Source organism: Carcharodon carcharias, chromosome 9 (genome assembly GCF_017639515.1).
Source record: "Carcharodon carcharias isolate sCarCar2 chromosome 9, sCarCar2.pri, whole genome shotgun sequence".
NCBI classification, from domain to species: Eukaryota; Metazoa; Chordata; class Chondrichthyes; order Lamniformes; family Lamnidae; genus Carcharodon; species Carcharodon carcharias.
In genome coordinates, this window is record NC_054475.1 from 3649310 (window position 1) to 3676046 (window position 26737).

Here is a 26737-nt window from a genome sequence, read left to right on the forward strand (position 1 = left end):
TTAGGAAGGAAGTCACTGTTCATTGTCAATGAAGCAAAGCCTAGGGGGCTTGTTTCATTCAAAGTAATGCCCCTAATTTTGCTATGTATCACAGATTTTATTTCCTTCAGCACTTTTCCAAGGTAGAAAATTACCATCTGCTTTTGGTGTATTGCACATCCTTCCTACAAGAAATAATATTTTTCCCATAGAATAATATAAATCAAGAGTAGCTTCCATGGAGAAATGAACATTATATATATTTTTAATAAAAAACTGTATATATTTCAGGTCAAGAATGGGATTGAAGGTTGGACAGAAAAATCTTGATAAGTGAATAATCAGTGTTATAAGAGTTTTACTCTTCTGCTGAGTCAGGTAAATGTTACTTTGAAAAAAAGTCAATCATGGTCCGAGATGGAGGGGGAAGATAAATAGATATTTTGTACTTTTGCACCATTACTTTTGAGAATTGGTAGAAAGGTATTTGAAAGTCACTTCCTTTATGATATTAGAAAAATCTGTCTTTGATGGGGCAAAGCTGGTTTGCACCTTCACCATTGTTGAAGCAAATAGGTTTGAACCCTCTTTCTATATTTTTGTGTTTTTAAAAGGGCTCTTGTGAAAATAGCAAAGATCATTTTTACTGAGCTTTCTACACCACTACTCTTTTAACTGTTTACCATCAACCTCCACACTCAATCTAATTTAGACAGTTGGAAAAATATATTTCATAGAAGCTGTATAGGTGATTTAGATCATGGTAAATTGGATAAATGTTTATTTATAACTTAATAACAGAAGGTTTATATCATGTAGTACAACAGATTCTGTTAGTAATGTAGAGACTTGTTAAAATATTCTATTCCTTGTAGGGCTATAAAGTCCAATTGCTGTAAATCCTGAATTCAATTAAAACTTAATTGCTATTTGTGGAGAAACTTGCAAGCACTTGTCAATTTTTAGGGCAAAAGAAACGAGTAAGAAATAACTACCTTTGCTCCATTTTTAAAAAATACTTTTGACACTTTTAACTGTGAAGGGCCATTGAGGCAACAGTTGTAAATCTACCTGTATAATAATTTAAAGGGTCTGTTGATTTTCACTAGGTTTAGTGGTTTATTACTGAACTCTACGGCGCTCAAAAGTGAACTCTATTTCATTATTCAGTCTCTGTCTGTTTTCTGGATTATTTGCTTGCAGATATTAGTTTAGACAGTACGCTCATTGGCAGTGCATGGGACTTCTTGTTCTGCTGAAGGGTCGTACGGACTCGAAACGTTAGCTGTGTTCCTCGCCGCAGATGCTGTCAGACCTGCTGAGTTTTTCCAGGCGTTTTTATTTTTTGTTTCTGCGTGGGACTTCTTGAGTTGGCGTTGAATTGGCATAACAAGAAATAAGAAAGAAAGGCTTGCAATTATACTTCCAGTCAGTGAAACCCTTTTGAAGTGTGTTCACTGTTGTAATTTAGGAAACATACCGTAGATGGCATGGCGCGCTCCTTACAATTTTATAAATTTGTACAGAGATTTGTTTCGGATAGGCTCCTCACTTCACAAGCCTTGGCGTGTGGATGTGGTCAAACTTGTCTCAAGAGCAGAGTTGCAACCAACTTGGGCTGTGTGATCAGGAATGTCAATGCCAGGTAACCCTGTGGAGGGGGCCCTGATTCTGAAACCCAGTTGCAACTGGGAAAGGGGGGGGGGGGGGGGGGGGGGGGGGGTGGGTGTGCTCCTCCTGTCCACTAGGGGAGCAGTTGCGGGAGAGTCGCTGGAGCACAGACGAGTGATTCCCTCTTCGCGGGTTTGTGACCTCCTTTGTGGAGAGACCGTTGGGGGAGGGGGCCGCAGATTTGGCGCTGGAAGCGGGAAGGAAGCGTTCTGATGGTGTCTTTCGCAGCAGGAGGGTGACTGGGGAGGGCGCTGGAGGCCTGGCGGCGCTGGAGCTGAGAGAATGGGTGTTACCTGGTGAGAGGCTCCTTCTTCAGGCACTCACTTTTACCCCGGGGGGGGGGGGGGGGGGGGGGGGGGGAGGAGGGGGCAAGAGAAGGGGAGGAAGGGTGAGGGAAGAGGGAGGAGGAGAGGGGATGGGGAGAGGAGGGGGGGGAGGAGGGAGAAGATGGCGGAGATGGGGAGGAGGGAGAAGATGGAGGAGGAGGAGGGGAGGGGGGAAGAGGGTGGAGGCGGGGGGAAGAGGGTGGAGGCGGGGGGAAGAGGGTGGAGGCGGGGGGAAGAGGATGGAGGCGGGGGGAAGCGGGTGGCGGAGCAGGAGGGGGGGGAAGAGGGTGGAGCAGGAGGGGGGAAGAGGGTGGAGGAGGAAGAGGTTGGAGGAGGAGGGGGAAGAGGGTGGAGGAGGAGGGGGGACGAGGAGGAGGGGGAAGAGGGTGGAGGAGGAGGAGGCGGGGAAAGAGGGAGGAGGAGGGGTGAAGAAGGAGAAGGAGGAGGACGGGGAAGAGGGAGGGGGAAGAGGGTCGAGGAGGAGGGAGGGAAGAGGGTGGGAGGAGGAGGAGGGGGAAGAGGGTGGTGGAGGAGGAGGGGGAAGAGGGTGGTGGAGGAGGAGGGGGAAGAGGGTGGTGGAGGAGGAGGGGGAAGAGGGTGGAGGAGGAGGGGGTGAAGAGGGTGGTGGAGGAGGAAGGGAAGAGGGTGGAGTAGGAGGAGGGGAAGAGGGTGGGAGGAGGAGGGGGAAGAGGGTGGAGAAGGAGGTGGAAGAGGGTGGAGAAGGAGGGGGAAGAGGGTGGAGAAGGAGGGGGGAAGAGGGTGGAGAAGGAGGGTGGAAGAGGGTGGAGGAGGAGGGGGGAAGAGGGTGGAGAAGGAGGGGGGAAGAGGGTGGAGAAGGAGGGGGGAAGAGGGTGGAGAAGGAGGGGGGAAGAGGGTGGAGAAGGAGGGGGGAAGAGGGTGGAGAAGGAGGGGGAAGAGGGTGGAGGAGGAGAGGGGAAGAGGGTGGAGGAGGAGAGGGGAAGAGGGTGGAGGAGGAGGGGGAAGGGGGAGGAGGAGGGGGAAGGGGGAGGAGGAGGAGGGCAAAGAGGGAGGGGGAGGAAGGGTGAGGGAAGTGGGAGGAGGGGAGGGGACGGGGAGAGGAGGTGGGAGGGGGAGGAGGAGGGGGGAAGAGCGTGGAGAAGGGGGAAGAGCGTGGAGGAGGGGGAAGAGGGTGGAGGAGGGGGAAGAGGGTGGAGGAGGAGGTGGGAAGAGGATCGAGGCGGAGGGGGGAAGAGAGTGGAGGAGGAGGGGGAAAGTGGGTGGAGGAGGAGGGGGAAGAGGGTGGAGGAGGAGGGGGAAGAGGGTGGAGGGGGAGGGGTGAAGAGGGTGGAGGAGGGGGGGAATGGGGTGGAGGAGGAGGGGGGAGGGGGGAAGCAGGAGGAGGAGGATGGGGAAGAGGGAGGAGTGGGGAGGGGGGCGGAGGAGGGAGGGAGGAGGAGGATGGGGAAGAGGGAGGGGGAGGAGGAGGGGGAAGAGGGAGGAGGGGGAGGATGAGGAAGAGGGAGGAGGGGGAGGAGGAGGGGTGGAAGAGAGGGGAGGAGGAGGGGTGAAGAGGGAGGAGGAGGGGAGCGGGGAAGAGGGAGAAGGGGGAAGAGCTGGAGGAGGAGGGTATGAAGAGGGAGGAGGACGGGGGGAGGAGGACGTGGGAGGGGGAAGAGGGAGGAGGAGGGGGAAGAGGGAGGAGGAGGGGGAGGGGGAAGATGGAGGGTTAGGAGGGAGGGAGGAGGAGGGGAGGAAGGGGGAGGAGGAGGGGCTAAGATGGTGGAGGGGGGAGGAGGAGGCGGTAAGATAGTGGAGGAGGGGAGGAGGAGGGGTGGGGGAAGAGGGAGGAGGAGGGGTGGGAGAAGATGGGGGAGGGGGAAGAGGGAGAAGGAGGGGGGAGGGGAAGAGGGAGAAGGAGGGGGGAGGGGAAGAGGGAGGGGGAGGAGGAGGGGGTAGATGGAGGAGCTAGGGAGGAGGGGGTAAGATGATGGAGGAGCTAGGGAGGAGGGGGTAAGATGATGGAGGAGCTAGGGAGGAGGGGGTAAGATGGTGGAGGAGTGGGAGGAGGAGGAGGGGGTAAGATGGAGGAGGGGGTAAGAGGGAGGGGGAGGAGGAGGGGTGGGGGAAGATGGGGGAGGAGGGGTGGGGGAAGATGGGGGAGGAGGGGTGGGGGAAGATGGGGGAGGAGGGGTGGGGGAAGATGGGGGAGGAGGGGTGGGGGAAGATGGGGGAGGAGGGGTGGGGGAAGATGGGGGAGGAGGGGTGGGGGAAGAGGGGGGAGGAGGGGTGGGGGAAGAAGGAGGGAGGGAGGAGGGGGAAGAGGAAGAGGAAGTGGGGGAATAGGGGGATGGGGAAGAGGGGTAGGTTGGGGGAAGGAAGTGAAGTGGGAGGAGGGGAAGAGGGAGGAGGAGGTGGGAGGTGGAAGAGGGAGATGGGGGTAAGGGGGAGCAGGAGGGGGGAGAGGGAGAGGATGGAGGGAGAGGATGGAGGGGGAGGGGGAAGAGGGTGGAGGAGGAGGGGGAAGAAGGTGGAGGAGAAGGGGGGAAGAGGGTGGAGGAGATGGGGGGGAAGAGGGTGGAGGAGGGGGGGGGAAGAGGGTGGAGGAGGAGGGGGGGAAGAGGGTGGAGGAGGAGGGGAAGAGGGTGGAGGAGGTGGGGGAAGAGGGTGGAGGAGGTGGGGGAAGAGGGTGGAGGAGGTGGGGGAAGATGGGGGAGGGGGAAGAGGGGGGAGGAGGGGTGGGGGAAGAAGGAGGGAGGGAGGAGGGGGAAGAGGAAGAGGAAGTGGGGGAATAGGGGGATGGGGAAGAGGGGTAGGTTGGGGGAAGGAAGTGAAGTGGGAGGAGGGGAAGAGGGAGGAGGAGGTGGGAGGTGGAAGAGGGAGATGGGGGTAAGGGGGAGCAGGAGGGGGGAGAGGATGGAGGGAGAGGATGGAGGGGGAGGGGGAAGAGGGTGGAGGAGGAGGGAGGAAGAGGGGAGGGGGAAGAGGGTGGAGGAGGAGGGGGAAGAAGGTGGAGGAGAAGGGGGGAAGAGGGTGGAGGAGGAGGGGGGGAAGAGGGTGGAGGAGGAGGGGGGGAAGAGGGTGGAGGAGGAGGGGGGGAAGAGGGTGGAGGGGAAGAGGGTGGAGGAGAAGGGGGGAAGAGGGTGGAGGAGGGGGGGAAGAGGGTGGAGGAGGGGGGGAAGAGGGTGGAGGAGGGGGGGAAGAGGGTGGAGGAGGAGGGGAAGAGGGTGGAGGAGGAGGGGAAGAGGGTGGAGGAGGAGGGGAAGAGGGTGGAGGAGGAGGGGGAGAGGGTGGAGGAGGAGGGGGAAGAGGGTGGAGGAGGAGGGGGAAGAGGGTGGAGGAGGAGGGGGAAGAGGGAGGAGGAGGGGGAACATGGGGGAGGGGGAAGATGGGGGAAGAGGGAGGAGGGTGGGAGGAGGGGAAGAGGGGGCAGGAGGAGGAGGGGGGGAAGATGGAGGGAGGGAGGAGGAGAATGGGGGAAGATGGAGGAGAAGAATGGGGGAAGATGAAGGGGGAGGATGGGGGAAGAGGGAGGGGGCAGGGGAAGAGGGAGGGCGAGGGGGAAGAGGGAGGAGGAGGAGGGGGAAGAGGGGAGAGTAAGAGGGGGAAGATCGAGGAGGGGGAAGAGGGAGGAGGAGGGGGGAGGAGATGGGGGAAGAGGCAGGAGGAGACCCCAGTCCAGAGGGGGAGCCCCCAGTCCAAGGGGGGAGCCTTTGGCATTAACTCCTTCTGTAACCCCCACCCCTGTAATCCAGACCTGAATTCAACTGCATTCAGCCACCCAGGGCTCCAAAGCAATTTAAAATGTTCAATTTGTGTTTCATAGACCAAACCTCCTCTCTCCCCCTACACACCACCGCCCCCCCTCCACCCCCACCCCGCCAACACACACACACAAATAATGTTCGTGTGTGCCAGTACTGAAGAACTCCAGCATTTCTTAAAGGTTTAATTTCCGTTTGCAGTTTGAGTGTATTTTGCATCTATTCCAAGATCATGCATGTGGTAGATTTAATCTGTTTTATTTTAAATTATTTCTTTCTGCCCTGATTATATATTCTGACCAGCTGCTCCCTGTGCTGTCAGGGGTGGGGGGAGGGAGGTGTTGCTGAGATCAATGTGCCTGTTAACATTTAGGCCCCTGGGAGCGAGGAGGGCTGCAGATTCAAGACTTGCTTCACTGTTTCTGCTCTTGAGTTGCATTGGACAGGGAGTTGAGATTTTTTTTTTGCAGCCAGAGAGTGGTGGGGGCTGAGGAACTCGCTGCCTGACAAGGGTAGAAACCCTTATTACGTTAAAAGTAACTTGGATATGCACTCGAAGTGCTGTAACCTACAGAGGTACAGACCAAGAGCTGGAGAGTGGCACAGGCACGAAGGGCTGAATGGCCTCCTGTACTATAAATTTTCTGTACTTGAGAGGGTGTTGGGACAAGGGATTATCAGAGGTGTAAATGTCCATGTAGAAAACCAGCAAAAGTTGACCTTATCTCTCTGCCCCCTGCCTCATAAAGCCGATGCCTTGAACGAACAGCCTTGAGTAAAAGGCTTGGACATTTGAAACAAGAGGCTGGATTTTCATAACCTATGGGAATGGGAACAGCCATGGGTGTGATTTCTAAATTGTGTTCCCAGAGGCCGGCATTGGATCCCAAAATCTCCAGGACGCACTCCAGTTTTTAATGGGGCGGGGGTGTGTGTGTGGTGGATCAGGGAAACACGTTGTCTCCAATTAGCGACCAGTAAAACTCCTTGAGCTTGTTAATTGGCTTGTGGGGGGAGAGAATAAGAATGTAATTTTCAATGTGAAATCGACAAACCTGAATAGACTGGAGCACGTTAGCTGTGAGGTTCAACGTGGGGAGAAGTGAAAGTTTGTTTTTTTATATATATATATATATATATATATATGGCAGAAATTTTTCAGGACTCGGGAGTGGGTGGTGGGGGGTGGTATCCTGTACCAAATTATGCGTATTACCCCTCACATGGCCGTATAGTTGCTTTGATGTGTGTTTAGGCTGCTGGCCCTTTGAGATGCAATCTTCAAGGCAGCAGCAGACCCCATCATGGCTGCCGTCTGCCTTTGCTGCTCCAACCTCCTGGTAATGCTCGGTGCCCCTAATTGGATGTTGAACTTGCCTCCTGACCTGTTAGGATGTTTACATTGCAAAATAGCAACGCAGTTGTAGCGTGGAGTCAGAACCTTAAAATTATCTGGGCATTGGGCTCCCAATCCTGATTCGAAAGTCAAACCCAAAGATTTGCACTGACTGGGCAGCAGGACACAGGCTTATTTTAACTTTAACTGTAAATATACCAAACGCTTGAACTTTGTGTAACCAGAAGTACAACAAAGTGCAGTTGATAGCCGAAATTCCAAGAAAGGTGACAAGTGCTGATAGCATGACTTCTGGCAGAGTTTAGGGTTATGCTCTACAGAAAACAGTGTTTTGTCCACTTTTCAGCATTGTGGAGCATACTGTAAGTCAGCCTTTCAAGTCAACAGTGATCAGTGAAAGGTTGAATATTTTAAAATCGCAAAGCGTTGTATCAATGGAGCCATTCCTTTCATCGCCAATCCTGACTACGTCTGGGAAAAAGTTTATTCACAAGCCAGCATATGCCTGACCAGCACAGCATTCAACATTCACAAGTAGAGCTATGTAGAGCAATTGCACTTGCCCTTGTTATGGACCCCAAGTTGGGTTGCCAACTCTGGTGGGAGGTAATCCTGGAGGTTTCATCGCACGATCCCTTGCCCCCATACTTCCCCGATTGGTTGCCCAATATCCATCCTCGCGCTGATCCCCCTTTCCCAAAGCAAGTGTAACATAAACAGACTATGTTACTCAATTGGATGATTCTTGATTGTCAGTCAAACAGCCAGTTTTCCCATTGCCTGTATTTTTACAATCAATAATTAGAGGCAGTAAACAAAATGAACACTATGTACAATTTATTTTAACGCCATGATGATTTTTCTCCACGGTTGCTTGCAGCAATCTTGGAGATTTAGTCTTTACTTCCTGGAGGCTCCAAACCAGTTCTAGAGCATTGACAAGACAACACCAAGGCACATTGGGGATTAAGGTTCTGCTGATTTTAATTACTTTGCATTAATGTTCTTTTCCAAAGGGAGGAATACTGGTGTCGAGAGTCTCTTGGAAAATAAAAATGTCACAATCTGATACTGATTAAGAACTCATGGCCATAAGCTTTGTTTGTTGCTGTTCAGCCTGCCTTGTAATTCAAACATTTAATCTTTCAAAACCTTCAACCATGAGGCTAGATCCTTTCGATACTGATAATGGCTCATGGCTTTGTCTATCTGATATTTTAAAGGAGGCATGAACCCATTTGAAATAAACACGTTTAGCGCCTTTAATTTAGTTTGTTCATTCTTTCGTTACCTCTAGACTTGACTATTCCAATGCACTCTTGGCTGCTCTCCCACATTCTCCCCACCCTGAACTTGAGATCACCCAAAACTCTGCTGCCCATATCTTAACTTGCAACAACTCTTGTTCACCTGTCACTCCTGTGTTCACTGACCTACATTGGCTCTCGGTCAGGCAACATCTTGATTTTAAAATTCTCATCCTTGTTTTTAAATCTTTCCATGGCCTCACCTCTTTCTTTCTCTCTAACCTCTTCCAGCCCCATAATCCTCTGAGATGTCTGTGACCCTCTAATTCCATTGTGCACCCTGATTTTAATTGCTCCACCGCTGGTGGCTGTGCCTTTAGTTGCCTTGCCCTAAACTCTGGACTACCCTGCCTACACCTCTCTGCCCCTCTAACTCGCTTTCCTGCTTTAAGGCACACATTAAAACCCATCTCTTTGATCAAACTTTTGGTCACCTAATCATTATGTTGCTTGATATCATATTTTGTTTTATAATGCTCCTGTGAAGCACTTTGGGATGTTTTATTACATTAAAAGTGATATATAAATACGTTGTTGTTGTAAAACGTGCCAAGGTGCTTTGTGGGGGGGGGTGGGGGTTAATTAGCTATAACCTCTACCTAATCGGTGGTATTGACTGTTCATTTTCTTGTGCTGAGAATATTAATCGATACAATTGCATTTTTAAAATGATAGCGCTTATTATAAATTGTAGTGCGCAACACTGTGATCCGTAGGAATAGACACGGGACTTGGATTTTGGATTTAACTTTTTTCCAAAAAATTACTTTATTCATAAAATTTGTAAAAGTACATTACATATTAGTTCAAAGTTTACACTGCATACAATGCAAAACAGATCCATTTCTTTCCATACGCTGGCACTCTGAGGTACCTCATCTTCCGTTACAGATTATATTTACAATATTCATTTCATGTTAAACATACAGCCCGAGGGTTTCGGCCTCTTGGTGCACCATGGTGGCAGGGCCTTAGACATTGCCCTTTTTCCCAGTAAGCCTTTACAGCAGCTGCCCCCAGCTTTAGTACATCCCTCAGCACGTTGTCCTGCACCTTCGAATGTGCCAGCCTGCAACACTCAGTCGTGGACAGTTCCTTGCACTGGAAGGCCAACAATTTTGAGGTAGGCTAAAGAGCATCTTCACCGATTTGATGGTCCTCTAGCAGTAATTGAAGTTAATCTCGTTGTGCATCCCTGGATAGTGGAGAGCACACAGCCCTATGTCGTGGAGCTGCTCAGGATGAACCTCGGTAAATACTACATCCCTCCCCAGACCTGCTTTGCAAAGGCACATCCCAGGAGATGGGCAACAGTCTCTTCCCTACCGTAGCCGCCTCGAGGGCAGTGCGCGGAGGGGGTGAGACTCTATGTGTGCAGGAAGGCTCTGACTCGGAGGGAGCTTCTCACCACCAGTCAAGCTGCGTCTTGCTCCTTATTTCAAAGTTTGGATGATGAGGTGTTCAACCAAGTGACTGATAGTCTGCTCAGGGAACAGAATCTGACTGCTTTCAATGGTGGAGTTGCACTCTCTCATACTATTTTTTCCCTTCTGGCGCATGCCAGAGTTCTGATGGTTCAGTCTCTCTTTGTCACAGTTATTTCAAAGTAACAAACCGATTTCTTCTAATGGTATAAAGGAACAAAAAAAGCTTCAAAAAACTTGAAAGCTTTCAAAATGACGGAATCAGAAATGGCTGCTGAAACTTAGCGCCAGTCTGCATCACTCATCACACTAGACACACAAGTGCAATCCTAAACCTGGTAATCTCCATCTGGTTGCTTTCAGATCATTCCAACACTAATCCTTGGTTTATTTCTGATTTTCTTCTGTGAGCACAGTGACTGGAATATTCAAATAAAGCCAGTTTCCTTCCCAGGAATATCTCACTTGTTAGTGGCTGCAGCTGTATCAAGCTAATGAAGATAGCACCAGCCAAGCTGGGGAAAATTACCTTTCAGGGAAAAGAAAAGATTTAAAAACCTGAATTTTTAGTAGGTGGTTATTATCTGTAGGTTTCTTTGGCAATAAGTACACCATAGCTGTTCAAAACCATCCACTCGTTTTGCAAATTCTTTGGAATTCCCTAGGTTTTAGAATGGTCCCCATGATTTGGAAGGTGGAAAAACTATCCCCGCTGTTCAAGAAAGGAGGGAAAGAGGAAACCGAGCCAGTTAGCCTGACATCAGTAGTAGAGTAGTAGTAGTAGTAGAGGCATGATTATAGAGAGTTGGAAAATCATGATATGATTAAGTGGAGCCAACACTAATTTATGAAAGGTAAATGGTGTTTAACAAATCCCTCAAGTTTTTTGAGGATATAGTGAGTTGGGTCGATAAGGGGGAACCAGTGGATATAGTGCATTTGGGCTTTCCAAGTGGGGAGGAGAACACCAATAGGCTGCAAAAGGGTTTAGACGGGAAGTGAGTGCGCAGGAACAAGATGGAATATGATGTGAAGCTATCTACTTTGGTAGGAAAAATCAAAAAGCAGAATATATTTTAAATGGCACGAGACTGGGGAATGCTGGTATTCAGACAGACCTGGGTGTCCGTACACAAATCACAGGAAGTTAACCATAGAAAAGTTACAGCACAGAAGGAGGCCATTTGGCCCATCTTGTCCATGCCAGCCCGAGGACACCCAGGTGCCCTTTCTAATCCCACCTTCTTGCACCCGGCCCATAGCCCTGCAGCTTATAGCACTTTAGGTGCAGATCCAGGTACTTAAGAGTTTAAAGTTTCTGCCTCTATCACCAACTTGGGCAGTGAATTCCAGACACCCACTACCCTCTGCATAAAAAAGTTCTTCCTCATGCCCCCCCCACACCTTCTGCCACTTATCTTGAATCTATGTCCCCGGTTCTAGAATTCTCCACCAAGGGAAACAATTTCATCCTGTCCACTCTATCTATTTCTCTCATAATTTTGTACACCCCAATCAAGTCACCTCTCAGCCTCCTTTGTTCGAAGGAAAATAACCCCAACCTATCCAATCTCTCCTTGTAGCTACACTTTTCTAACCCTAGCAACATTCTTGTAAACCACCTCTGCACCGTCTCCAGAGCTATTACGTCCTTCCTGTAATGTGGTGACCAGAACTGTACACAATACTCCAGTTGTGGCCTCTCCAGTGTTTTTATACAATTCAACATTATATCCTTACTTTTATATTCTATACCCCTGCCAATGAAGGAGAGCATTCCATATGCCTTTTTTACAACCTTGTCTACTTGAACTGCTGCCTTCAGGGACCTGTGTACTTGTACGCCAAGATCTCTCATTTCATCTACCCCTCTTAGTATATTCCCATTTATTCTGCAATCCCTGTAACTGTTTGACCTCCCTAAATGTATGACCTCACACTTAACACATGGACACAGCAAGCAGTTAGGGAAGCGAATGCTGTTTGCCTTTATTACAGAGGGATTAGAGTGTAGTATATTGTGCTGTTGTACAGAACCTTAGTGATACTCACTCCCAGGGTACTAGGTTTTGGTTGTCTTGCCTAAGGAAGGATATACTCATTTTTGAGGATGTGCAATAAAAGTTTCAGGCATATGGGGGGATAGTCCCAAGAGGAGAGATGGAGTAGCCTAAACTTATGTTCACTAGAGCTTAGAATAATGAAAAGTAATCTCATTAAAATATATAAAATTCTTAAGGGATTCTGCAGGATAGATGTTGGGAGGATATTTCCCCTGGCTGGGGTAACTAGAACTCGGGATCACAGTCTGAGTAAGGGTCAGATGTTTAGCTCTGAGATAAGGAAAACTTCCTTCATTCAAAGGGTGGTGTGTCTGAGAGCTGTCTTTGCTCAGTCAGTGAGTATATTCAAGGTGTAGGTTGACAGATTTTTGGACACTAGGGGAATTGAAGGATATAGAGTGTGCAAGAAGGTGTTGCTGAGGTAGACGATCAGCCGTGATCTTATTGAATAGCAGAGCAGGTTTGAGGGGCTGAATGGCCTCCTGCTCCTATTTCTTAACTTTAGAATCCTCAAGTGCTTGAAGTAGGAGAATATAATATGATTCAGGCAGGGTCCAGTTTCACCCTCAAACCGATCTGATTGGTTCTGTCAGATTCTATTCTTGCTCTCTAATTGATCTGATTGGATCAGACAGTTCTCATTTCCTGCCTTCGAACGGATCTGGTTTGTATCAACAACCACTAATCTGGTGATTTTTATTGTCAAATACTGGCCCGTAGGTTGAGATGTTGACGGTTTTTGTGCAATATAGAGGGAGACCCGTGTATCTAGGGGTCTGCTGTAAGGGGCCAGCATCAGGAACTTGCGAGGTGGCTATCCACTGCACTGTGCAAGAATCAGGACTAATTGCTAATTGGTGCTGAGGCACAATAATTGTTATAACGGCTCTGGGCTAGAAATCGAATGGTCATGCATTCAAATTCCACAGTGATAAATTGTGAAATAGAATTTGTGTGCAGGCACCAGGAGGGAAAGCTTCAGAGTTGTCATGAGTAACCGCCTGGCGCCCCCCCCCCCCCCACCTTCCTGCAAACCACTCCAACCTCCGGGGAAGGCAGTCTGCTCGCCCTGCGTGTCATGCTAGGAATCCATTACATCATGTGGGACTATTGTTGTCTGAAGTAGCCACTGTGAAGCAAGAAAGCGCCACAATTTTTGGATTATTGGGAATTGATTGTAAATGCAACCTTGCTAGCATTCTGAAGGTGAATTTAAAAAAAAAAGATAGTGTTGTTTTACCTCTGACAAGGGAAAGCAATAGTGATTGCACTACAAAATCAGCTAAAATTTCAAAAATCATCTCCAGGCCAATGTCAGTTCTTGTCCTGCGTTCTTTACACAAAGAGTGATCAATACTTTAGGTGGACCTGCAGGTAGGGTAGTTCGGGTCACAACCCTGGAAACATTTAAGAAGAGCTGGATGCTGTGATGGTGAATTGTAGGTTCTGTCTGGATCTGTGAACTAGAATGGCCTTGCTATTGGGAGATGTACAGGCAATCGTCTGGGGGTGAAGACCTACCTGTTTGTTCTCCCCTCGTCCCTGGTGGAGACATCAGTAACTTCCAGCAGATGTCTCCCCACCCTCAGATCCTCGATTGTTTTTGTTGCTGTGTGTGAAATCTATTCAAACACTCTCGAGTGCAGTGTGTAGATAATTCCAGGCGATTGTGTTTCTCACTATTCAGCAAGTCGTGACTTCTAACTTTGTTTCCTGACCAGAACTATTAACCAATGGATTTGGTAAGTCCAGCTGAATGTTGGTTAACTGCTAGCTTTTTAATATTTTGTGAACTTTATATTAATCAAGGTGAGAGTTGTATGCCAGAAGTAGAATGTTTCAGTCTTTCGGTTGCTTGTAGTGCCTGTCCGGGTTAGCTTGTAGGTCTGAGTAGATTTTATTTGAATGGCTATATTGAGCCCATATGGTTGGTGGAGCCACTTTGGAAAAAAAATTGAGCCGTGATTAATTGCAGAATTTGAACTGGTTGTTTACCAGTAGGATTTTTCCAGCTCAATATATCAGAGAACTGGAATGGTCAGCATAGGCAGCTCACCACCGCCATCACAAGGTCAACTAGGGATGGACAATAAATGCTGGCCCAGCCAGCGAAGCCCATATCCTGTGAATGAATAATATATTTTTTTTAAATTCTTAGTTGAGCTGATCAGGGAAATGGTAAACCTTGCTTTTAAACTGATCAGACAAGCCTGTGATGCATTCTGTGGTTGAATAGCCTGCCAAGTTGGGAAAAAATAGCTCTTTGGGCTGGTTACCAAAACACTCTGCATTTGTGTCGCAAAGAGAGCATCACCTTCAGTAGAGGAGGGGGGGAATAGAATGGAAATGTTAAATTCACAGCCCCCACCGCACACTGTTCTCCCTTGCCAAATGCTGCCCATGAATGTGTGCTGAGTTTTGCTCATCTGTTAATTGTCTTTTGCAGTGTTTCCCAGATTCCAGCAGTTGAGGGGAAGAGTGTTCAGCAAGCAGTGGAACTGCTTACCAAAAAACTGGAAATACTGGGTGCTGTTAAGCAGGGAACATTTTGCGTGGATTGTGAAACCTATCATGCAGGACCAACTGTGACAATCCCAGGTAATTATCACAAACACTGATGGCCCACAACTCCTTGCCTGCCGCAAAACATTTGATCTTTCCTTCGCAAACTTGAAATATAATGAGATGAATAGACACAACTAGCAGAGACCTGCAAAACATCTGCAGCAATATCCGTAACTTTATTGCAACAGTGCTACTTTAAATCCCCATTCCATGCCATTGTATCCCCCCCCCCCAGTACCAACCCTCCCATGCCATACCTATCCCATTCCTTTCATCACCCTCATACCATCCCCATCCCATCCCTTCTTCCCTGTGCCATCGCAACCCCATTCCTCCTATGCCATCTCATTTCCATTCGTCATTTCCCCCTCCTGCGCAGCCCCAGCCCATCAAGCCCACCCCACCGCCCAGGCTTTGTACTTTGTTGTTGAGATCCCCTCTACTCCCACTGCTCTTTTTTTTTCCCCACCAACCTCCCCCACCCCACTGCTGTCACTGACCATTGGCTGCCACGCGTGCACCATGAGCTGCAGCCCTCTGCGCGCTCCAGGTGCTTCTGCGTCTGCCAGGCTTCACCCACCAACTGGACCCACCAACCAATCAGAACAGTGCGGATGAACAAAAACTGTATATTATTGTTGTAGATTCTGTACCACCCTCGCTACTCTCTTTGAAACTTGAAGCACAAAGCAAGTAGGAGTTTCATGTAACTTTTCTAATTTTTTGATAAATGGAGCAATTTCTAAGACTCATTTTGCAGGATTTCCCAAGCTGTACAAAGTGTTCATGGTTGAAATGTACAAATCAACAAAGGTCTGTGGTTTGATCTCAAGCCTCTGCTGTGTTAGTTGATCAGTACTGCGGGCATTACATTGACCTTAGTGCCCTGGAGTCAGAGGGGAGAAAACGACACTGCACCCCACTTTTTTTTTTGTAGCTCTCCTGCAACGCCTGCTGGAAGGGAAGTTGTGTACGTGGCAGGTGAAGACTGCGTTTGGCTTGGTTGTGATGCTTCTTTTCATGGTTAAGACTTGCATTTGAACACTAGCTGCTTGTTCAGGATGATATTGTCAACTGTGGAACTCAGCTCTAATGAAGCCTTTGCTTTTAGGAGAGTCATTGAGGGTGAAAAGCAAAAGAATTATTTTCACCTTGCAATCCTGGTCCAGTGCAAACTGGACGTGGTTAGGAGCCAGAATCCAACCAGATCCCCCATTGGATAGCCCACCCTAGATCATAACCCTGTGGGTCTGTTGTAGCCACAGCCATTGGGAGTTTGTGTCCAATTTTGACCAGCTGTATTACATGATACGCTGATGGTCAGAACCTATTACCTACTAAAGTTATGGTTTGGCTTCTCTGACTTATTTTTGGCTTTTGACCAGCTGAAGTTGTGGTGCATACAGAAGATGAAAAACCAGACTACAAAATCTCCTAGGTACTCAGACTAGAATTACCAAGAACCCTCCTCCCCACCCCCACCCCACCTCCAGAAAATACATCAGCAAACTGAGGTGCAAATAGTCAAAATCGTTTTATTGGCGAAAGCACATCCAATTGTTCATTGCAACTAAGTCAGTCAGGGAGCACTGAGTGCTAAAGGGTTGGATGTGGTGGGATGCAGGTCATGTTCTTTTCCCCTTAGGCTGCTAAATGTTCAGTCGTAACCTCATTACAGCCAGTAAACACCAAATGGCCGACAGGCAGTCAGTTACCTGCTGTGAGAGGCGTGAAATGGGATGAGTTATCTGCAGAACATTAGTGCACATCTTGAAATTGTTTTCTGCAGCAGCCAAAGCTTGTCCCCCAGTCGCTGCCTCCACATTGGCTGCATGGCCTCAAAAGGAACCCTGGATAAATAAATAAAACCTCTCACAACCAGAACCTGATAACACTGCAAAAGAGTAAACCGGAAAAATCTCCAGCTGTAAATCTTTCAGCATTTAGTGATTCAATTCGACATTGTGGTGGACTGAGAATTTTACTGTCTTCCTATAAAACCCAACAGTTGAGCTGCAATTTCTAATACATCCATGCTACAGCCCCAGGAACATTAATTCTGCATGTATAAATGAAACAAGATCACCATCCTTTGCTTTGTGCTAAAACGGTTGATCTCCATTGGGTTGGCAATAAAAATAATTAAAAACGTTAGCAGAACGTTGGCCTTTATCTCAAGGGGCTAGAATACAACGAAGTGGAAGTTACTGTTATATAAAGCTTTGGTTAGACCCCCATTTTAAAGTACTGTTCTGAAGAAAAGTCATATTCAACTCAAAACGTTAACTCTGCTTCTCACTTCACAGATGCTGCCAGACCTACAGAAAATTTCCAGCACTTTGTTTTTCCTTAAAGTACTGTGTTCAGTTCTGGGCACCGCACTCTCAGGAATGAAGGCCTTGGAAGGGGTGCAGTGCGGAGGGACATTTTTTTCACCCGGGGGTTGTGGGGGTTTGGAACTTACTGGCTGAAAGGGTGGTAGAGGCTGAAACCATCAACATTTAAAACTTGGATAGTACTGGAGTTCTGATTAACGGAGTTCAGCTTAATCAGGTTCCTACCTTCTGCAGCTTGGGTCACTCACCACGGAAGATGCAGAATCTATTAAAGAAATTCGAGCTAGACTTATCAAGGGTCATGGGGTTGTGAACTCACTTAAAAGAATATGGAGTAGCCACAACTCCTTGATCACAATGAACATTCATCTTTTGAAAACCCTTGTGTGGCAGGTGACAACGTATGGCAGTAAAGGCTGGACCATCAAGAAGAGTGATAAGGCGCAAATAAGAGCATTAAAATTAAAAGACTCGGATGGATAGCACATGTCAAGGATGGCCAAGTGGACAGATGAGCAGGTGCTCAAGAAAGCTGGTGTTGAGAGACCATGATGTCAAGGAAGTGTGAAATATTAGATACAATAAGCATAGTGAGAGAGGAAGTACTGGAGGGACAGGCATCCATGAATGTGGATAAATCACCAGGGCCAAATGGATTGTATCCCAGGCTGTTGAAGGAAGCCAGGGAGGAAATTGAATATGCTCTGAGGATCATTTTCGAATCTTCACTAGATACAGGCGAGGTCCCAGAAGATTGGAGGTCTGCAAACGTTGTACCATTATTTAAAAATAATGCAAGGGATAGGCTAGAATATTATAGGCAGGTCAGCCTGACTTCGGTGGTGGGCAAATTATTGGAAACAATTCTAAGACACAGGATAAACTGTCACTGAGAAAGGCATAGATTGATCAGGGATATTGGTTTTGTTAGGGGAAAATCGTGCCTTACTAACTTAATAGAATATTTTGAGGAAGTAACAAGCAGAATTGGTAAGGGTTGTGCAGTGGATGTTGTCTACATGGATTTCAGTAAGGCATTTGACAAGGTCCCACATGGCAGACTGGTCAGGAAAGTGAGATCTCATGGGATACAGGGGAAGATGGAAGGTTGGATCCAAAATTGATTCAGTGACACGAAACAAAGGTCGATTGATGTTTTTGTGGATGGAAAACGGTTTCCAGTGGTGTTCCACAGGGCTCAGTGTTGGGTCCCTTGCTGTTTGTTATATATATTAATGATTTAGACTTAAATGTGGGAGGCACGATTGGGAAATTTGCAGATGACACAAAATTTACCTTATCGTTGACAGTGAAGAGTGGCTGGAGAAGTGGCAAATGGAATTCAATCGGGAAAAGTGTAGGTAATGCACTTGGGGAGGGCAGACAAAGCAAGGGAATACTCAGTAAGCGGGAAGTTATTGAGAAGGATTGAAGAAGTGAGACACCTTGGAATGCATGTCCACCAGTCCTTGAAGGTGATGGGGTAGGTGAACAAGGTGGTAAAGAAAGCAAATGGAATGCTTTCCTATGTTGGACGAGGTATTGAATACAAAAGCAGTGATGTAATGCTGGAACTGTATAAAACACTGGTTAGGCCACAGCTGCAATTTTGTGTACAGTTCTGGTCACCACATTACAGGATGGACATGATAGCTCTGGAGGGAGTGCAGAGGAGATTTGTAAGGATGATGTCAATGCTTGAAAATTGCAGCTATGAGGAGAGATTGTACAGGCTACGGTTGTTTTCCTTAGGACAGAGGAGGCTAAGGGGTGACCTAATTGAGGTGTACAAAATTAGGAGGGGCCTAGATAGGGTAGACAGGAAAGACTTGTTTCTCCTAGCTGAGAGGTCAATTACCTGGGGACATAGATTTAAGGTGATTGGTAGAAAAATTAGAGGGGACATGAGGGGAAAAGTTTTTCACCCAGAGGGTGGTGGGTGTATGGAATTCACTGCCTAAGTTGGTGGTTGAGGCTGAAACGCTCAACTCACTTTAAAAGACACCTGAAGTGCCGTAGCCTGCAAGGCTACCGACCAGGTGCTAGAAAGTGGGAGTAAAATGAGCAGCTAGTTTCTTTTTTCTTTTTTTTTTGGTTGGCGCAGACATGAAGGGGCTGAATGGCCTCTTTCTATGGTTCTAAGCTCTCATTTTTTGGACATGCGTTTGGAATAAAAGGTAATGCAAGACAAAACAGCTGGAAAGCGTGCACAAGGAAGACCCCAAGATGGATGGATAATTTCAGAACGTGGACTGGCCTCTCTATGGGACAGGCAAATATGGCAGCAGAGAATAGAAAACAGTGGAGAAAGATTGTTCATGGTGCGGCTAATCCTTGCAATGGGGACAGATGAAAGACAGACAGTACCAGCATGCTATACCCTGCAAGGCTACGGACTAAGAGCTGGAAAATAGGATTAGCCTGGATGGCTACTTGAGGAGTATGTGGATATGATGGCCCAAAAGGCCTCTTCCTGTTCTGTAGATTTCTTCCATGATCCACCAGAATGACACTGGAGCTAAAAGGGTTACATTAGGAAGACAAGTTGCATAGACTAGATTTGCAAACTTGAGTGTAGAAAATTAAAGAATGATCTAGCTGAAGTATTTAAAATGATTAAAGGAGTTGATAGTTTCTCTCCTATTTATTTTTCCCTGATGGGGGAAGTCCAGAACTCCGAGGCATTGCTGAAAAATTTGAGCTTGGCCATTCAGTGGTGATGTCAGGAAGCATGTCTTCACACAAGTAGTGGAAATCTGGAACTCTCTCCCCCAAGGAGCTGTTGAGACTTCGGTGGTCAATTGAACATTTTAAAACTGGGATTGATAGGTTTTTATTAGGGGTGTGTGCATGTGTGATCAATCAGGTTAGTTAGAATGCTGCCATCAACGTTCATTGCTCATTCTCAAAGTCACAATTTGCACAGTCAGAACAGCACAGAAGGAATGATCGTCTTCAGTTTTGTGCGTTTCTCACTGGTCTGCCTCACTGCAGCTGCTTACAACAGCACATACCATTTTATGTATAATGCTTGCTGGCATTGATGTACATACGATGACTTCTGTAATGTTAAGCCCATTCACATTCACAACCATCACATTGGCCCTAAGATTGTTATAATAAGTACAGAGGTTCAGTGTTGCCATGAAAGACTGAGCTGGTCGAAACATTGAACAGTTTTTCATGCTTCTAATGCCTTGGGCTTACCTATTCAGGAATGCAGTAGAACTTGGTCTTTGAATGCAATTTCCATTGATGTTGAGACATGCAGTCTCAGCCTTCAAGATTTCAGGTGATTCACTCACAGAATGCCATCCTTCTAGGGGAAAAAAAATCCCTCTACACTGCACCCCTTCCAAGGCTGATACACCTTTCCTGAGGGTGTGGTGCCCAGAACTGAACACTGTTTTTAGAATTTTTTTTCTTTTTAATAACTATATAAAATGTATTAGAGCTTTAAAAAACTCTGACTATATTTCACAAGTCTTCCTACAATACAATTTTGTCTTGCTTAAGTGTTTCCAGTCCACTGGATTCTCTTAAACTTTATTTTCTGAAAGTGAATCTCAGCCGGAGATGTCAGATGGGTGAACATCTGCATTTGACTTCGATGTTCCTGGGTTAGGGAGGGGGCGCAATCAGCTGGAATTCTGGTTTTCGTTTGCTGTCCATTGACTCCTATTGGAATTGTGCGTGCAGAGTGAGGATGGAATCGTGAAAATGGATCTGATAACTTGCATGGTTGAATAGCCTACTAGCTCTTACCATCGAAATACACACATGAGGAATGGCTACTGGGGTGAAATACCAGCAGGTGATCAATGCCCATGGAATTTTAAGCTAGCATGAATGAGTGAGTGCTTTCAAAAGAGGAAGCAGCTCAATTAATAACTGATGTAAATCTCCTGCTGAGTGAAGTGAGAACTCTAGATGCTGCGTGTGTGTGTTGGGTGAGTAATTTACTGCATCTTTGTTAAACAGCAGCAGCACCCAGCCTGAACTGAGTGTGACCTCTTGTGGGGCTGGAAGTATAACGAGGGCTCAAATCTCTTCATCAGCCTTGTGCTCATTAATTCTAATGATATCCATCCTACTTTTCATCAGGGCAGGCTGCAAAGTTCATGTATATTATGCACAACACGGAATACCCTCTCAGCTGCTTTGCTCTTTTCGAAAATGGCCCCTACTTGGTGGCAGACTCAAACTTTGACACGCTAATGATCAAACTGAAGGGGTTTTTCCAGAATGCAAAAAGCAGCAAGATAGAGAGCCGGGGACCTCGCTACCTGTACGGTGACTTCCTAGTAAAGGTTGGGACAGTCACAATGGGACCCAGTGTACGTGGCATATCTGTTGAGGTACGTTCACTATTTGCCTTGATTTCAGCTGTAGCTCCTTGCTCTTCATAACTTTTTATATTTTTCTGGCATTGTTTCTACAGGGTTATATATCGAAACATTTATTTTAAATTTTCACTTCTGTGCTAGTAAAGAAGAAAATTGCTCCATTTGCTCACCTACAATGCCCATTTTTATTTTTCCATGTTCAGTAGGTTGACAGTAACGAAAGTTGTGATGTGAAAACAAATGCCAAGCAATGCGCAGCTCCTCTCTCTTTACCCCCACCCCCTGCCTGGTCTGGCAAGTCCTAATCTCTAGGGGAAACCTGGCTGGTGAACCACAGATGGGAATTTAATCTTGAACTGTGATCTCCAAGCCAAAAGTCTCGAGCTCTGCCTTCGTAACTTCCTCCTCATCCCAGGTTTTCTCTCCCTCTCTGGCTATTTGCCAGTGAAGATCACCAGCCCCACCAATAGCTTGTCCAGGTATCCATTTTTAATCTGTGAACCGACACAGCCTGCTTGTGGGTGCAATCATGACTGAGTACAGTCCTGCCTTCATCCAGCATTTGTGATTTTCCCAGGATGCGGTCAGAAGTGAGAACCCTGGTGTGCTTTTTCTTTTGTGTTTGACCCTTCCAGGTCTAAAGCCCCTGAGGTCGATTACCCTCCGCCAGTAATCCAGTTGGGACTGGCTCATTCAGAACAGCGAGCAGCCTTGTAACTCTTCCTGTTTCAGTCTAATAAAACATTAGACTTTTATCCATTGGGAGCCCATAGGACTTTATGAAGTCTTTTTTTTTAAGAAATGATACAGAAATAATTCTACAAAGTAGTGCAGCTGCGAGTGCTAGTAAATTTACCCATTGATTTCTTCCTGGAGTTGTTTTTTTCCATATGTCATTATGAATGGGAAACACAGCTAAGCAGCATCTGTGAAGAGGGAAAGGCAGGGTAACGTTAGTCTGACCTTCCTCTCTTCACAGATGCTGCCTGACCCATGGAGAGTGTTTCCAACATTTTCTATCATTACTTGTTTGACTACAAAGGAACAATGATGGACTGCCTGCCTTACTTACGTTGCTGTTTAGCTTACTCTGTACTGCAATGTGTTCCAATTATGATTGTAACTGTCTTACTACACTTAATTTGCTCAGTAACTTTTGGTTTCTAATCTGTGAAAGGGCCCAATTAAGCATGGTGAAAGATTGATGCATTCTATTTTATCAAAGGTGGTTGTGCAGTTATAAGAAGGGAAGAGCATAGATTGGAGACTTATGGTCAGAATTTGTGCACAAAAGTCAAGGCCGACACTCCAGTACAGTACCGAGGGGGTGCTGCACTGTCAAAGGTGCTGTGTTTCAGATATGATGTTAAACCACGGCCCCGTCTACCCCCTCAGGTGGATGTAAAAGATCCCATTGCACCATTTCAACAAAGAGCAGGGCAGTTATCCTTCAATCAACATCACAAAAACAGATTATCTAGTCATTATCACAAAGCCTTTTTTAAAAATGTTTCTCCTTGGGCCACCTTCCCTAGATTTTCTCCATAATTTCTTGACCCTGAACTTTGTGAAGTATCCTGGGACCACATGCCACATAATAAGAACAATTTATATTTATATAGCACCTTTAATGTATTAGAATGTTCCAAAGCATTTCACGGGAGCATTATAAAACAAAATATGACACCGAGCCATATAAAGGGATATTACGTCACATGATCAAAAGCTTGGTCAAAGAGGGGGACGTTTTAAGGAGTGTTTTAAAGAGGGAAAGAGAGTTGGAGAGATTTAAGGCAGGTATTCCAGAGCCTAAGGCTTAGTCAAATGAAGACACAGCCACCAATGATTGAGCATTTAAAATTGGGGATGCATAAGAGGCCAGAATTAAAGGAGTTCAAATATCTCAGAAGCTTGTGGGGCTAGAGGAGATTGCATAGATAGGGAGGAGTGAGGCCACGGAGGGATTTGAAAACAAGGATCAGAATTTTAAAATCAAGACTTTGGCTCCTAGTCAAGCAGTGTAGATCAGCGAGTACAGGGTGATAGGGGAACAGGCTTGGTGTGAGTTAAGGTATAGGCTGCAGCGTTTTGGATGATCTCAGGTACAATATGGTATTTTATCCTGAATTCAGTGGTTAAAACAAAAAAAGACGGATTAATGCAGCAATAAACAATTAGGAGATTTTTTTGTTGACAATAAAGCAATGTGTTTTCTGAGTGAAGAACTTTAAAGGAACAAATAAAATGCTTGAAGTAAATAGCGATTGCTTAATACTGTTTTCACAAAGCGTATACTTGCTAAAATACTCCATGTTGGGTGCAATCTCAGTGCCTCCCCCATAGAATTTTATTCTGTATCTCTGTATGACCCATGTGGTTGAAGGTGTGATCTATGTTGATGCCACCCATCGACGAGCAAAGATGAATTGCTACTTGTGGCAAATGGGAAAGCGGCTGTCTGCATCCAGCAAAAATTCAGTATACTTTTTAAGTGATATTCGGCTTCTATTGAGGACGCTCTGAATTTTGGGGTTCCCTTTATTTTGGGTGACAGTTAAATGGTCTAAAAATCACATGGTCCATTTACATGAATGATTCTGAGACAGCTGATTTGTGAAGTTTGTTTTGTTTTTTGAAGTTGGGTTTGGCATTGCAAACGCAGTGAGAAACAGCTGCATGATGCACGTGCATAGTTACCAAGTAATGGCCTGAAATCCTGGGGCGGGGGGTGGGGTGTGGGGGTAGTGAAAAATCGATTGATCCTTTTTGGTAATTACAACATTATCAAGAAAACTACAAGGCGACTGGGTGATGTAAAAACAAAGTAGTTCAATAACTCCTGATCCATCTGTTTGAGGAGGGAGCTAGGTTAATGTCACTGATGTATTCTTTTTGCCCTTCTTTCACTGGGAAATGTGTTCTTTGATCTCCACTTGGCGCATTCTGCTGAGGACCTGACCAGGATCAAGGATGCATACTGTAGATATAATTTGCAGTTAAATAGGATCTTTTATAAAAGAGTAAATACTGTGTTTTTCATAATTCTAGGTGGAATACTGCCCTTGCATTGTATCCAATGACTGTTGGAATCTCATGATGGAATTCATGCAGAGTTTCATGGGAAGTCATACACCAGGAACTCCTTCTGTGTTCTCATCAAAACATGATGGGGTTTATACACCGACAGACACGGCTATTCAGTATATGGAACTGTTCAATAAAATTCGGAAACAACAACAGGCCCCAGTATCCGGAATTAGATAGTCTGCTTTGATGTAGAAAATCTGCGTTAAGCCACATATGGACTTCATACTTTCTATGTTTTGTTTCATTTTTAAAAATGTGAAGCTGATTCTTACTAGATTGAATCACAGTAAGATCACATTTTCAATATGGAATGTCTTTGGATTCACTCAAGGTGCTACAAAAATGTTACACAATACTTCCTGTTTAAAAAGAGTGGAATGTGGAGTAAAGAAAGATGGTTTCCATCTCTGCTGATAGTGGCTGCTCAACATTTGGGTGGTGGTGTTCTAAACTGACCTGCAAAATTTCCCTGTAATTAATTTTAAATCTCCCCCAAACAAGGCTTGTGTGTACTCCCTTGTATAACTGCAGCGTTTTGGGGCCAGGATCATTCAATTAAAAATAGGCAGAGTCCTGATGTGATGAATTCTGCTGACTCAAGTTTGCATCCACAGCTTTCGCAATTTCAGCCATACCACTGTGAAAGAGTGGAAGCCAGTTGTTCACAAGGATACAGGGAAGATTTTCAGGGAGTACAGCCCTATCTGTCCTCACGCATATCCAGTGACCAATTTGTAAGTCACATGAGTGATTGGTTGAAGACAGTGTGTAATATTGAAGTCATAAGCAGCAGAGGAAGATGCAAAGAGTGGAAAGGTCTCTTGCTCCTGACAGCAATATAACCCTTAAACAAAAGCAACGCTGGAAATCTGAGATGATAACTGAAAATGCTAGACGTTCTCAGCAGGTTAGGCAGCATCTGTAGAGAGAGAAATATTCTGATGAAAGGTCATCAAACTGAAATATTTACTCTTTCTCTCTCCACAGATGCTGCCTGGCTCGTGTGTTTGCCTGCATTTTCTGTTTTGTTAAAATAACCTTTAATGTCTTCCTGTGCGACTGCACAGACAACCAGCTCAATGAAAATAAATTGCATTGCTTTAGATTAGAACTGAAAGGTTGCATTGGTCTTTGTAACTCCTTTGTTATGATGGTTTAATAGGTAAATGCACTTAGTGAGCTTTATAGCTTGGCAGTGTTAGTCACTCAAAGCTTGGTTAGTGTTAAAATCTAAGCTGAATCAAAAGCACTGGCACATTTAGTCTCAGTGCTGCCAGGCTGGGAGGGAGTTTAAAACAATGTACAGCTAGTATTCCCATTTTTGATCAGTCGATTGACTCCCAATGGAGAACTTGCATGTGGCCTTCTGGAGAGGGCAAGATCTAACTGTAATGGTCCATGTGACCAAACAGCCTGCTGTGGTTTGCTCAGTAGATTTACACATGAATGGTCCCTTGTCTGAGGTACCAGCAAGAACTGCTGGTGCTGTGTGCGTTTCTGAATTTTGGCTGTTAAGTCTTTGTACATTTGTATCCACTGCTGAAACAGTCTAATGAAAATGTTTTTAAAAATGATTAAAAGAATTTGATGGGTTATCTTTTTGCTTGTTGAGTGACTGAACTTTTTCTCTTGTAGGTGATTACAATTTATACCAGTATAATACCAGTACAGTGGGGAACAGAGGAAATCTGATTCATACTGCACTGAGTCTTTGTATGCCTTAATTCCAAAGTACATTACAGCTCTCTGTACTCCCTTGTTCAAAGCTATCCCAGACTGTGTTATATAGCATGTTGCATTTCTGTATAGCAGTTGATGGTTTTTATCTGTTTGTGGAAAAAATAATTCATTGATGGGCCACACCACTTCCCTACTGCCTGAGGTTGAGATAATGTCATAAACCACAAGAGCAAACCTTGAAGTGACTTACTAACTATGTCAATCTTGGGAGGTGTTGATGTTCTGAAGCCCTTTCAAAAATGTTATATTTACAGTGTGTCTAACCTAAAGCTTTCCTCCTCATTTTGATGCTGCGGATTGCTGGAACGGAACTGTTGGATTTATGATGTGATATTGTTTCCCACGTGGTCTGCTGAGCAGTAATGATGAAATTTATTTAACTGAACAAATAAGACAAGCCAAGCAACCTGTCTGCAGAAAACAAAACAAAAACTGTGACTATGCTGGAAATTTAATACAAAAATAAAATGCTGGAAACGTTCACATTGTCTACGATGTGTGGAGAAGCCAGTTCTGTTGCATGTCTGAAGTTTAGTCTGGTCTGTGATGTTTTACTATCCTTTTTGCCCCACTTCAACTTTCATTCCTGTTCTTATATTGATTCTATTTTTGGGATAAGGAAGAGGCATTTCTAACCCTCCAGTAACACATGGACATTCTTCAGTGTAGGGAGAGAGTAGGGATAAATGAGTCTTTCTTGGGTTGGTAAGCTGTAAATAGTGGAGTGCCACAGCGATCAATGCTGGGGCCTCAACTATTTACAATCTACATCAATGATTTAGATGATAGGAGTGAATGTATGGTAGTTAAATTT

General features: G+C 46.0%; 1 protein-coding gene across 2 annotated transcripts; it reads left to right on the forward strand.

Annotated features, from left to right (window-relative positions):
* The first annotated feature begins 1789 nt into the window (after positions 1-1789).
* med20 (mediator complex subunit 20) lies at positions 1790-26452 on the forward strand. 2 transcript variants are annotated; one of them, XM_041195803.1, is made up of 4 exons: positions 1790-1946; positions 14296-14447; positions 20855-21108; positions 24145-26452. In XM_041195803.1, exons 1-4 carry the CDS (start codon positions 1933-1935, stop codon positions 24358-24360), a joined length of 636 nt encoding a protein of 211 aa, XP_041051737.1. In that variant the 5' UTR covers positions 1790-1932; the 3' UTR covers positions 24361-26452. The 2 variants fall into 2 exon arrangements, with proteins under 2 accessions (XP_041051737.1, XP_041051739.1); XM_041195805.1 differs by lacking the exon at positions 1790-1946 and having other exon boundaries at positions 14310-14447; positions 20860-21108.
* The last annotated feature ends 285 nt before the right edge of the window (positions 26453-26737 follow it).

Excerpts from the sequence above, each read along its gene's own strand:
- med20 (XM_041195803.1), top strand. Across the intron at positions 14,448-20,854 it reads ACCAACTGTGACAATCCCAG|GGCAGGCTGCAAAGTTCATG; the intron begins GTAATTATCACA and ends ACTTTTCATCAG. Across the intron at positions 21,109-24,144 it reads TACGTGGCATATCTGTTGAG|GTGGAATACTGCCCTTGCAT; the intron begins GTACGTTCACTA and ends TCATAATTCTAG.